We start from the raw sequence: 13,831 nt of genomic DNA, 5'->3' as shown, positions 1-13,831 counted from the left end.
TTGAAAATGCAGTCAGCTGCGATGGCGCTACGTAGTAGGTACAAGTTTTCAAATCGGCACGGTGGTGTTTATGCTCGACAGGCTTGTTCACGTCTCACGAGGTGGATATGGCGACATTTCCATCTCTGACCGAAAAGGATCTATGCGAAATTGGAATAACTGCTTGGGGTGCCCGGCGCAAAATAATGCTTCTAATATCTGGTGCGTAAGTGGGTTTTGGCCACACATGCTTATTTATCTTTTCTACAGACTTTCCGCTGCTTCCGATTGTAAATGTAACGTTGTCGCGTCGAGGATGCCGTACGGAAAGTAGTCCTGCAGTCAAAAAATTTAAATCAAATGGAATGCCATTTTTTCTTCTTTTCATTTCCTACTTTAACAAAAAATCGATAGATATATGATCATTGGGTAACCGTAAGACCTTCTCTGCGATTTACCTTGTGCCTCATTAACGCTGTGTGCGGAAAAACAGAGTCTGTATACCTGCCCTCTTTGGGACACTCAATTTTACAGAAATGAACAAGCGCTCTAGCCCATTTTCCGGCAGCGCCGCGCCAGGTGCGGAACGCAAGACATCAGCCGCTGGCTCAGCGTCGACAAGCAAGTGTGGCATGGACAATTGGTAATAAAAACTTTAAGTCGTGCTACCGAGACTCACCGGGGCCGTGAAGAACCCACGACCCGAAAAGAACTGCTGTCAACGGAGTCCATTTAACCCGAATTATATAAACATATACCTGCGAGAAATGTAACGGATTAGGAATAATTTAACGGCAACACGGAGTTGGCATTTTTCATTTGCCAACCGGTCATGAGAATATAAGAAGACGGTAATCGAACAAATACAAAGTAAAGGTACGATGCAAGACAAATACGATGCAAGACAAATAACAACAACAACATAAGGCAAAAGACAAAAGTAAATAAAAATATTTAAAACGTTCAGAAAAATTATAAAAAAAGTCTATAAAAAATGATAATAATTCGTTAAGAGTATAAGTCGTTTAACTTAAAGTAAGCAAATGTTCGGGACAATATAATAGGGAAGTGCCGTTTGACATTTAAAAAAAAAAAAAAATAAAAAAAAAATAAAAAAAAAAAAATCATGCATGTTAGTTTTGTACTTGGAAGAGAATAGGGTAATGATTATTTTTGTAACCGAGAATCGTTGATAATCCTTTTTTTTTGCAATTTTTTTTTTTCACACACATTCGTCACTCGTACTCTACCAAGTGCGTTACATAGGTTAAGGAAATAATCGTTACTATTTTCATTCTTTTTTTTTTTTTTTTTTTGTAATTTTTTTTTCTTCCTTCCAAAATGATGCTCAACTGTTCCACGATAAGGTATGGTAGTTAGAATTGAAAATAACTCGCGAGTGCATGATTTGCTAGACGTTCTTTACTTTTCATTTTCTTTTTTTTTTTCCTCTTTAGTTAATCAATCGTTATCGATTATAGGTTTATAAATTATAGCAATGTCTTTATGTCGTGTGTTTGGCTGTGTGTTTATGTGTATCAGCTGTCGGAGAAACAGACTGCGTTCAAACAAGTACTACGTTTCTTAATTATGCAAAATTACAGTAGTTTAGGGAGGCTTTAGACTTGAAGATGGGCGCGGGGGTCCCGTTGGCAACTACATTTAGCGCCGTTCGAAACTTAGCGGAAAATGTTTAATTCAGACTAAGCTCGAGAATCACTATACACCACGTAGGAACGTTTCAGCGATTGAAAATCATGAATAATATCGTGCGAAGGAAATCGGTCACCATGTGGCGGTTAATTTTTTTTTTTCTAAAAAATTGGCTATTACTCGAAACTCACTGCAACGACAACCCAGAATGACAATAATCGTGTATAAGCTTTAGCCAGTTTTTCGTTCTTTCGGAAATACTTTTAGTTTTGGTATACGAGAAATATGTTTACTCTTTTGTGGATGTTGTGGTGAAACATATTTATTTGACTGTATACAGAAGCGCTGACGTTTTTTGCCAGTATAAAATATTTGTTACTATTGTGTAATAATGATTTTCCCTCTATTCCATCATTTTTGCAATGTCCCCATTGCAAATATATTTGAAAAAAGTACAATTTTTTTTGTAGACACAGAAACTGTTTCTTAGAAATTATTTCTATTTGTTATGATATGATGCATTTAGTGCCCTTTTTACGTATACTTGGAATATCATGATATGATAAAAAATGAAAGGGAAGCTAAGACTGAACACTTGCACTGACTGGAGTATAAATTCAAATATCACTGTGAAATTAATCATTCGTCTTCGTATGTAATAATATGAATTTTTTTTTTTTAGCGAATTTTATTTTCCATCCATATTTTTTTTCCTCGGTTTTGTTTTTTGCGATAGACTTTGATTGACTATTTATGGATACAAATAATGCGTGCAAGCAGTAGCGGTAATAGTCAACAGCCGAATTGAGAACGAAATAAATTCGTCTTAGGTTCACAAGTTGAATATAACTTTGTTTTCTTCAAGATTTACGCTGGCGTGGGTCAAAATTCATAAAATTATATTTTGTACATTTATATAAGGTACATATCGCATGTTTGTTGGCCCTTACTGTTGGAAAGTGTACTTCGTGCATGATTTTTCCCCGCATGATCTTCAACGAGGTTGTATTTTATCTGTTGTTTTCTCGAGTTTTATAAAGTAACAAAGTATTTATTAATTGAAGAAGGTCGCTAAATGTACGCCGCTCAACGGACGCAAATTATATTTAAGAAATATTAGATAAAGGAGATAAGTATGAATTGAAATGAGTAGTAAACGTATATATGTTGCTCGAAGGTGCGGACTATGTTTTATTAATATGGTGGCAGCACATTTTTAACGAAAATCCACTATATAGATGATGAACAATAACGGTTAATACAAATACATTATATTGCATCGCGCTTAATATTGCAGCTGCGGTGACAGCCTAATTTGGAAAGAAATTATAATTTTACGAACCTCGGATGTGTGAAAAAATGAAAAAGCTAGTAGTCGTTAAAAATCATTTTACGAAAGTAAGATATTCCATTTGTAACTTATAAATTATTCTAATTTTTAAAGTATTTTTTTTTTCTTTTTTTTTCGTCAACCAAAGAATGCGTTAGGTAATGAGCTCAGCTCACGTACGCGCCACTTGCAGTGACTTGCAGTGACTTGCAGTGTGTATAGGGTATTACGGGCCAAGAAGTCAGCTTTTTTTTTTTTTTTTACCGATCTGTTTCCATTCGCGCATTACTGCCGTAGCATATCATTCGTATACTTTGATTACACTTCAACACAATCTCGAAACAGGGCGAATTTGTGAAGAACCGACATAATGGGGGAAAAAAGAAAAAACTGGCATCTTGGTTCTGACGATGCAGAACCACCATCTGGCCTTAAGGGGGTGCCCCTGGTCGATTTCGGCCTTGAACTATATATCTCAAAATATCTAAGTCCACGTATCTTAAACGCCGAAAAGGGTATACAGAATTCTGAACGAAAACGATGCAATCCATTTTCATTTGAGGCAGTAATAAAAATGTATCGGAGTGTTTTTGTTCATAATTACGTGCAGGGAGAAGGCTGTCAATCCCTTTTTCACCTTTCACATACGTGGACTTGGATATTTATAGATATACACGTCAAGGTCGAAATCGACTTGGGCATCGCTTTAAAAAAATCGGGAAGGCATTTTTGCACGAGCTTCTGAATGCCTAGCGATCGATTTTACCGCTGAGAGTTGTTGACTAAACTTGAGAAGTTTTAAGCGTAAATTATTACTATTATTCAGAAATATATAATAAGTAATTAAAAATGTGCCTGTGTGATCGTCTATATTATTATTATTATTATTATTATTATTATTGTTATGTTGTTATTATTATTATTATTATTAATATAAATATTATTGTTATTATTACTACTACTACTTTACTATTGTCATGGATTTTTTTTTCATTTTGTTGATAGTTTGATGTAGTGAAAATAACATAGAATTATATACTTACAATTCACTTCTACATTTAATTAATGCGAATCGGTGATGTAATTTGTGCCGGTTTCTGATGCGATTCCTACGCGTTGCTATGCGTCTACCTATACATGCCATTATATCAATAATAATAACGATAAATATTTTGTATTGATGAAACGAATTCCATTGCAAGTATCCAATTCGATAGATTTTCTTGTTGTTTGTAATGAAAGTGATAAGCGTTGAAACTTTTTACGATAATCTTCAACATAGGGAGAGATAAACGAAATAATTTATGTCGCAAATTTTACGGTAGACGCTCGCTGTTAGCTGCGGGGGGATGAAGCTACGGCGTATTGCATCGCATATCCGTGATCAGATACCAAAGCAGTTTGGATATGACTGATTCAACGACTGAAATGTTCCTACATAATTGTTTAATATTTAGTTAGATTAATGATTGCTGAAGAATAAAGTATACACCTAATGACGTGTAATATATTTAAACTAATCTCCTTTACATCGGTTATATAGTCCAGCGTCCATCGTACCTGCGGGGCGATTAATTGAGATTACGCAATATACGAAGGAAAATATGCAACATCTTCAACTTTTTATACATTAATTTTTTTCGCTCAACTCCCTTACCTTAGTTTGTCATCCTTTCAAACCGATTCAAATATTTATTATATATATATATATATAAAATAAATAATAAATATATATATATATATATATATATATATACACACACACTCACACATACCTTATACGTATAGAGATTAGTATTTTTTGACATCTTTTTTTGCATGTGGCAAATATCATGACACGTAACAATATAAATACCTCTGAAAGTCTATTCGTTCAAATAATGTTACGATCGGTATACATTCACTAGTAAACTTACTATTCCATACATATTGCCATTACGGTCACGATATATTCTTCGAAATTAAATACAGAAAGGTGGACTTGATGCTAACGTAATATCCTTCAATTTTCGTTGCAAAATAAAATCTTTGACTTGACCGCAGATGAGAGGTTGTGTTTTTTTTTCTTTCTTATTTTGAATACATGAATATGTAAATATTTACACTTAAATCTTACAGAATTATCATTCTGTATTAATTTTTATATGGTACACAATTACTGAAGCGGCGTGAAATCGTTATCCTTGCGTCTACCGTTATTTTCCGATTCTCAAATTTCAATTTCAATCGCGAGATTCTATTCTCAACTAACCGTAGCCAGTAGCAGACCTCGACAATCAAGACCGCCAGATGTTAATTGTAATATGTACCAGTAGTACGAATTGTAAAGCATCAAAACCAGTAGCTCTTGGTGTAACGGTGCGTCAAATGTGCAGATTGACGCCATTAGACGTCGCGTTGCTACAAAACACTGCCAGCTTGACCGCACGTGCGTATTACGAGCACGATGCCATCTTAGAACCAACTTATTTCCTGTACAATTAATGTAAAATTATATATTCGATGGATGTTTTCACTGTGAAATTACTTAATAATATCGTGCGATTCTTATACTACAAAGTTGATATGTCTCAACCGTAATTTGATAAGAATTTGTAGGGAAATATACAGTGGTTTCACAGTTGAAATGTGTTTCTCGAAATTAACCACAATTTGTAAATGATTTATCTTCACCTACAAAATTTCGCACAACTGATAATACGTTTTCACGACATGTATATATATATATATATATATATATATATATATATATATATATATGTATATATGCGTGTGTATAAATATGTATACATATATGTATATATATACACGTGTTTTTTTTTTTATGTACATGTATCCTTGATATTGTTGCAAAAACTTGGTTTTATTGCATATTTTCTACGCACGCGATATAATCATTACGGAAATTAAAAGAGAAATACAACAAAATAATTAATATATCATAACTAATCGTGTAATTTGTTAGCTTTGATTAGTATATTCGTGAGAATCCCGGCGTTATCTTATGTATATTATTCGTTTAGTATTAAACGGAGCCAACAGGGCTTGATATAATAATGAATCATTACCTGTCGGAGTTCTTAAAAATGACAAAGGGAAAGTGAATAATTAAAAATACTTACTTTTCGAACGGTAACGGCTGGTTAAAATGTTGGTCAATATAGATATTTGTTGATATCTTGACAAACGAAAAGACTCGAATAAATAATACTATTTGATTTGTTCCTAGTATTTCATAATTGCAAAGACTGCAAGAGATATCAAGTTTCCTGCAACATCTTTTCAAATTGTTTTCTACTGTAGCAAAGTCGATGCAGCAGTGGCGATGCATTTGATAATATGTAAAAATTGTCGTATACATATTAGGGGCGATATTTCTTTTCACCTGCGTGCAGCTATATGAGTCTTTGATAATTAAAGAGAAAAATCATTGAAAAATCGCAATGAATCTTGATAGCTCAAAGTTTGATAAAACGTTGAACCTATCGAGATTCGTTGGAATTCTCTGGTTTTTTATATTATTCATAAGTATTGTGTAAATGTTGCCAACAACTGCCCGCCGTACTTACGGAGTTAGGATCACTATATTATTATTGTTATTTCAATTAAAAATTTTACACGCCCTGTTTGCTTGTGTCTGAAAATTGTATTATAATAATCAACATTCCAACAAGTAATGCGTTGAATAAATCAAATTGTAACAAGGTAGGTGGCTAATATTAATTATTTAAATATAACATCTATGTGTTATGTAATTAAAAAATCAATGATAATGATGATAATCAAGGGACGTGCCCGCCCATCTCGCAGGTGCAGCAACTTATTAATTATTAATATTATTCGATAATATAAATCTACGATGCGAAAAATATATTTTATAGTAAAGCAGCATGATATTTTTATATGATATAATGTTATATTCTGATAAAAAAGAAAACGCATATTATACATATATATATTCTATATTGGTTTATATTGCTATGAAGAAAACTTATATTGATTCTCAGAATAAAGCATGTGATTGTTGTATTAAAATGAATGAGAAATTTTGTATTGCAATTTTTAATAAAAAAATAGCCAGTCTGCGTATTACTAAAATTCCGTTCGATTCCCAGACATTCGTTCACTCCTCAGAAAATGTAATACCTTATAACAGTGCTAATTGCTGTTACGACGATAAATGTCGAGATTGTTTCCGTTGAGTATCTTACGGCAAAAAGAAAAACGTAAATTTTTTCCACCCAAGGAATCTACCGAAACCGGTTTGTGGATACGAAATAGATCTGTAGATATTGAACAGAAAAAGAAATGAAATTTTGTTACATCATCTTATAGTATATAGGTTAAAATATTTTAAATATGTAAAATGATAGTGTACAATAAATTACCTAGCTAGTCGTAAAACGTACTGTTTATTCATTTGTAAAGGTGTTTTAACACACTCATTTCTGCACACGATTCATTGATATATCGAATTATTATTTCAGAAGGCTGCACGCCACCCAGAACTAACATCATTATGGCTACAATTATTCTTGATAGAGCTGATTTTTACAAGTCCACCGATGATTCCAAGTTCATATCATTCATCACGAATCACAAATCCGTTAATAAATACATTTACAGGTATCATGACGCAAGTCATGACTTGTATAGTCACGTCACGTTTACTAGAGGTAAGTGGTGCACTTTGTTAATTATTTTTAACATCTCCAGTCAGCAGTTGGTCGTCTGTTTGAGATTATATTTCTTGTTCAACAGATCACGAAGGATGTTGCCAATATTTTTCATCGTGAACGTACTGGTAGAGCTTAGCAGGTTTGTGATAAACCCATGGTTCACCAGTCGGTGAGAAAGAACGTAGTCCTGCTCATTCCTGATTTCTGTATCTAAGAGATCGGCGTAGACTTTGTCCAGGCAATCACGTAGGCACGAAGTGGTGCCTAGGATGTCAGGTTGCCGTGCATGCCAAGGTAAGGTAGCTAAAAGTACTGCCTGTAAATGAAAATGAAGCATACGTTATTACGACGCTTCGTTGATCTTCAGTAGCTATATACTGCGTAATCTTCGGTTACAGTTACAGACCCATTAAATTATTGACGATGAACATTAATTTTCGGTTTATCTTGTACCTGACAAGCTTCCCGAGGTATCCAATGAATAATGACGGGCTTGCCGATGATGCCCAAGGATTCCTTGCTGTATCCTTCGGCCAAAATGGTCGATCTTGAAATTTCCTGATCGGATACGTACTCATCAGATGCTTTGCTACCAGGCGGAGGAAAAGGATAAGGGGTCGAGAGTACTACATTAGGTGGTAACAGTCTGGAATTGCCAGGTGATACTGAATTCGTATACTCGATACTAGTATTCCGCTTTTGCTGAGAGGCGGTTGATTCGATTCTGTCACTGTGGTCGTCTAGGTTGTCAACCTCTGAGATCGTGATACCTTCTGTTAGCTCCAGCGTGTTTTTCAAGACATCGCTTATAACGTTTGACACGTTCTGAAAGAGTGTTACGTCATCAGAATAGGTCGACCCGATCGGGTTACACGGTTCGGATAAATTCAATCAATTCGTCACCCGCACCGAATAATCCAAATGCTGAACTAACCTTTTCGGCGGCTTCCCATTGATCATTTCTCATGGCCATTTCTTCGGCAGCGAGGCGTTGCTGCTCTAATAATTCGGCAACGAACTCCTCGCCCTCTTTTTCGGATACACAAATTTTATCACCGAGAACTAGCGTCAGTGCCTTGCCCAAACCTTCTCTTGGGTCGTAATCTTTGCAGAACGCCAGAAGAAACGCGGTGTAATTCACGTTCGTGCATCCCGACACAAACATCTCGCATAATAATTCTTTCGCAAGCATTAGCCGCACGGTTTCCTGCGGAGTAATATTGCGGGAGCTTGCCCGAAATGTACTATCAACAGTGGAGTCGTTGCTGTATAGTGAGCTTTTGGACTCAGACGGTGTTTTTGGTAAGATTAATCCGCAGGTCTTTTCGATCTTAGCGTATTCTCGTTCCTCTTCGTACATTTCCTCTTCGTCACGTTGATAATCCTCATGGAGGAGATTTTTGCAGGCCGGATCTTTCAGGTCACAATTTGTGAACCAGTATTTGATGGAATGAAATTGATCCCTGGTTACCATCTCAGACAGGGTTGGGTCCATGGCTATAAACTGCAACCTCATATCTAGGATATCTTCATCACTGGGCATCGATATGTCCATAGCATAGATAATGAATTCCCTCCAATCGACGTACTCCGTATCTCCAAATATCTCTGTGACCAAGTATGGGACATCGCAGGGACGCAGTTCTGACCACGATGAAGGTAGATGGGATATTACACCTTCGTCTTCGCCGCAGGCGACAATGTCCTCGAGGATATAAGTGAAAAAACGTTGCGGAAGACTGCCGTGGGGTGCCACATACCGAAATATATCCATCAGGCGACCAAGTTGTCCCATACGAAATTGTGAGGGTAATTTTGCTTCACGTATTGGCTCAGGAGGAGGAGTTGGTTCATCCGGATACATCAGAACGCTTGATCTGACAATGAAGCGGTCGTCGTCCAACAGTAATTCTTCTTGAATGGGTATTTCTTCTTCGATTGCCAAACTAAATACTGATGCCATTTCATTTACGCTCTTGATCTCTCTGTTGTAGCGATCGTTGGTGGCAGTCATTACGTTGGAAAAACATCGCTGCATAGTTTCATAGAGAAAACTGATGTCTGATAGAGCAGCGTTCTCCAATAATTTTAGTCTGAGGAGTATTCTATTTATTTCAAATTGCAAGGCAGATCGCCATTCACAATACAAATCAGGTCCTCGCTTGAGAAGTTCAGCCATTAGTTCAGCATCAACTGTGGGTAGTAATTGATTTTTGGCCATCTGGATTCTACCTTTAGCGTCAGGGGTAAAGGACGTTTGTTCTTTCTTTAAACTTTCTAACAACGATAACGCCTGAGAATCAACGACATTTCGTGCGTACATGATATTTGCATGCACCGCTTGGTAGCAGATAATTTCTCCGGTAAGGTGAGGTGTTTCCTCAGCGGAAATTAGCAATTCAGCAATCTGTTTTTTGATACGAGTACAGTCGATGATAGGTGCTTTGTGTGGAATTTGACTAGCAACATTTTTTCCAGTTTTCGATGACGCTGTTTCCTTTGCTGCAGGTTTTTTGGCTTTTACAAGCGATACAGTTGACGAAGAAATCATCAAATCGTTTGAAATTATTTCCAGTCTTTGAAGAGGAAGTTTCGCTAAACGATTCTCGGAGATGGGTCGTTGTAGCATAGAAGTGTAATAATCCTGAAGAAGTTGTACAGTGTCGATGTATCTATCTACTTCAGCTTCAATCATGCATATGTAGAGATTAGCCAAGACGACCATTTCCTCAGCTGTCCAATCCAATCTGATTATTCGTTGCCTTTCTTCCTCAGCCTGTTTTCGTCGTTCGTCGCAAATTTCCCAAAGTGCTTTCTGAAAATCGGCTACTCTACAATGCAACTCACACTTGACATCCAAGTCATCGCGCATGTCCATCGCAATATCATTATAACTCGTATGAAAGTTGTGTAACAAATCTTGCTTGGAATCAGGTCGTTGAATGAAGTCTGTCATGTGTTTAGTCACATAGTTTCGGTAGGGCACAATGTGTGAGTACTGCACTCTTTTTATAAAGAATATTTCTTTAAGGTCCTCAATATAAACAGTTTCCATATTTTCCCATAGGTTTGCCAAGGCCTCCAACAGCAACGGAGCTTGAGGAAACTTGATCCATTCCCAACCATCTTCCCCGGGTTTTGGTAGGGTCGGTTCGACAGTTACTGTACTAATAGTGTTGTTCAAATAGTTTGCACCTTCACCTTCATAATCACTTTCTCCTCCCCAGTCATCGTTCACCGGTTCAGGACAGGGTACGAACTGTTTGACTATCGGAGTTTTGCTCAAGGGTGGGTTTGCCTCTTCATCTTCTAACGAATCCAAAGCTTCGCCGAACAGTTCAATAGATGGAACTCGTGGAATTGACATGTCTCCAATAGCGAGTCTACATAATCTCTTCAGCGTGAATAGATCGAAGGATGTGTAATAAACTGCATAAGCAATGCCTTGAGTAGTATAAAAGGCATCCAATGGCGTTGTGTCTTCCGAAAGTATCTCAAAAATGTCTTCCTCGCGTATGTGCATATTTTTAGGTTTTGGTAATGCTCGAATATAAGCGGTCATGTAAGAACTCAATGATTCCCTGCGTACGTTCGGTATTGGATTGTAGACAAGTCTAGATTCTCTGCAAGAACGAGAGAACTCGCCCGAGTTCTCATCTTCGTACGTTATCCTTGGAGGTACCTGGTTCAGTTCATCAATATCACCGTCAGGATCATCGGATATTTTTTTATCCTGAGGTATTTTAATACCTGTGAGAGCCAACTCAAGTTGTGCCATCTGATCAAAAGTGTTGGGATAATCTATCAAAACCCATCCTTCTATGTCGTTCAGACTCTTCATGTATTCGATAAGGATTTTCGTGTTCAATTCATTGGACAATGGCTGGCCCAGTGTGAGAAATTGATAAACCCATTTGCCAATGTATGCAGAATTCGAAAGATCCGGAGACATATCTTCATTTGGAATAACGCGAGGTGTTTGCGTTTGCTTATCAACAATGCGTGTAGTCATTTCCGTTGTTTTTGAAGGTCCCATAGGTGTTGCCTTCTTCTTAAGAGTAGTGTTTTTGTTCCCGCGTGAAGTTGGGTTATTTAGTGCAGTTTTCGACGATACTTCGTTCTTAGACGTTATGGCACTCAGATCAATGCAAGAGAAATCCTTCATTTCGTCTTTGAAGCATCGTAGGCAGTAATTTATTGCATCCTCCATGAAAATGAGTTTAATACCTCGGTGATTCAGCAATGACTGTATTGTTGGATAGACAGATGTGTCCAATACGCCGAGAAGGATGCAAGCTGAGGATACCTTGGGCACTGAAGCAGGCTCTGGCTTTGACTCTGGGGGATACACGTAATCTAAGAGACGATGGACGATGTAGCCAAGTACAATAATCCCAAGCCTGAGTATTTCCTCGGTTTCCAAATCAATATCTGGCATAAATTCGTCCCAAGGTGCGTTTACGTTCAAATAATTATCGAAATCAGCGTCATTGAGAACCTCTTGACGCTCAATTTCTGCTCTGAAAATATCTTCTACTTCATCTTCAGGGTTTTCCTCACAGAGATATTCGATATTCTCAATTGATGAAAAAATTGGTTGACTCTTGATAAACAAGGCTTTCCATTCTCCCCAAATCTTGGCCGGAATAAAGTTATCGTTGCTTTCCCGATAAATGGCTGCCTGCACAGCGATGTCAATGAGATCGTTCAAGACATCATTACAAATAAGGTAATTTCTTTCGTAACAATTTTGTATTTTTCGTTCGTGAATTCTTCTATGTAATTCACACAGTCTCGAACACTCAGCCTCAATATCCTGACCTTCTCTGACGGCAACTTCATGTTCCCTAGCAAGTTCTATATTGTGTTCGGTCCTCATTCTTTCCTCCATCAATTTATTAACAATTCCTCTGTTCTTTGCGATCCTTTGCTTTTGATCTCGAATTTCGCAGAGTTTGGTCATCATTTGTTTTTCGTACTGTGACTGGGAGAACAATTTCTTGGCGACGGCTAGATCAAATTCAGTCTCTTGGTTGGCCACTTGTTTTTCCCACAATTTCGCCGTCAAAGATTTTTCCATTTGACTTTTACATCTATAGCTCTGCGATGCTCGCCGCGTTCGATCTTTCATACATTTTACATACGTCTTAGCAGCCTCTGGATCAGCCGGTGCTGGCTCCATTGCTTCACCAAGTTTTTTCTCGTTGCAAAGCTGATGATAGGTATATTTTTCTGGACTGCGTACCTTGTGCTGGCAACTAAAGTCGTGCAACTCCTGTATTTCCTGCTCCGGAAATGGTCGTATATAATCCATATGAACCTCACTTTCTTTTTCCATGATGTTCTCTGTTAGTATTTTTTCGGTGGAGCGTACTTGTTGTTGCTTTGATACGCATAATTTTCGGGCAAGTATGCACCTATTTAAGATTGCCTGGAATTTGTCGCGGTGCCAAGCGATTACGCTTGCATTACTTACAAGCTGGCCAGCAAGTGGATTTTCCGAGCATACTGGAGGCGGTGACTTATCTGGGACTGTGCTAACATCAAACTTTGACGACTGTGGAATGTACTTTTCTCTTTCTTTTTGTTGGGTAATAAAGTGAAGCTTGTCTTTACCCTCCAAACTGACGAAAATCTTGTAGAAAAGTCGTGTCGCTGTAGTACCCTGTCCGTTGGATATCTCCTCGATGGTATCATCGTCGCAATCTACCCCGATAAACTTAAGCCACACGCGAAGAAATTTCAGATTAACCCTTGCTAAGGCTGGGTCCTCCGTGCTATGTATCGTGCTGATCTGGGCGTTGTCAATTATGTCGTAACTGTGAAGAAGCTGAGCTAGAAGAGTACCGTCTCTGGTAATTAAACCAAAAACGTCTGGATGTAGATCGATCATTATTCCTAGCCTATTTTGAAACCATGTTTTTAAAACTTCACTCATTTTCAACACTGCGCGGTAAGTTACGAATTCAGTATTTACATTCGCGGTCGCAGAAAATTTTGTTACTATTGTGAGACGACCAATAAATAACTTTTTGAATAACTATAAATGCTGTGGTGATATTAATTCATTGAAGTGAAACTGTATTTGATTACATCGATTTTGTTGACAATTTCAAGCCGTACTGGGTGTATTTTCCTTCTATATAGTTGACATCTTCAGTACATGAGAGATGCTATGTTTCACGAGGAT

The 13,831-nt window shown here is 37.2% G+C and overlaps 2 protein-coding genes across 6 annotated transcripts in view; one reads left to right on the top strand and one right to left on the bottom strand.

The window, feature by feature from the left end:
• LOC124174408 (protein bicaudal C homolog 1-B) overlaps window positions 1-4,478 on the top strand; it is a 44,742-nt gene extending 40,264 nt beyond the window's left edge. For 4 of the 5 annotated variants that reach the window (XM_046553551.1, XM_046553562.1, XM_046553545.1 and 1 more), the window contains 2 exons: window positions 82-201; window positions 514-4,478. In XM_046553551.1, the coding sequence (XP_046409507.1) occupies window positions 82-201; window positions 514-626 (233 nt within the window). In that variant the 3' untranslated portion in view covers window positions 627-4,478. The remainder of the gene's footprint in view (window positions 1-81; window positions 202-513) is intronic. The other variant, XM_046553571.1, reaches the window with a different exon arrangement.
• Window positions 4,479-6,981: 2,503 nt separating this feature from the next.
• On the bottom strand, window positions 6,982-13,589 carry LOC124187873 (sperm flagellar protein 2-like). Its single transcript, XM_046580060.1, has 3 exons — window positions 8,576-13,589; window positions 8,095-8,466; window positions 6,982-7,957 (listed from the first exon to the last, which is right to left on the bottom strand). Exons 1-3 carry the CDS (start codon window positions 13,577-13,579, stop codon window positions 7,679-7,681), a joined length of 5,655 nt encoding a protein of 1,884 aa, XP_046436016.1. The 5' UTR covers window positions 13,580-13,589; the 3' UTR covers window positions 6,982-7,678.
• Between the last annotated feature and the right edge of the window lie 242 nt (window positions 13,590-13,831).

This window comes from Neodiprion fabricii, chromosome 1 (assembly GCF_021155785.1).
Source record: "Neodiprion fabricii isolate iyNeoFabr1 chromosome 1, iyNeoFabr1.1, whole genome shotgun sequence".
Lineage (NCBI taxonomy): Eukaryota > Metazoa > Arthropoda > Insecta > Hymenoptera > Diprionidae > Neodiprion > Neodiprion fabricii.
This window is presented reverse-complemented; position numbering and strand designations above follow the sequence as displayed.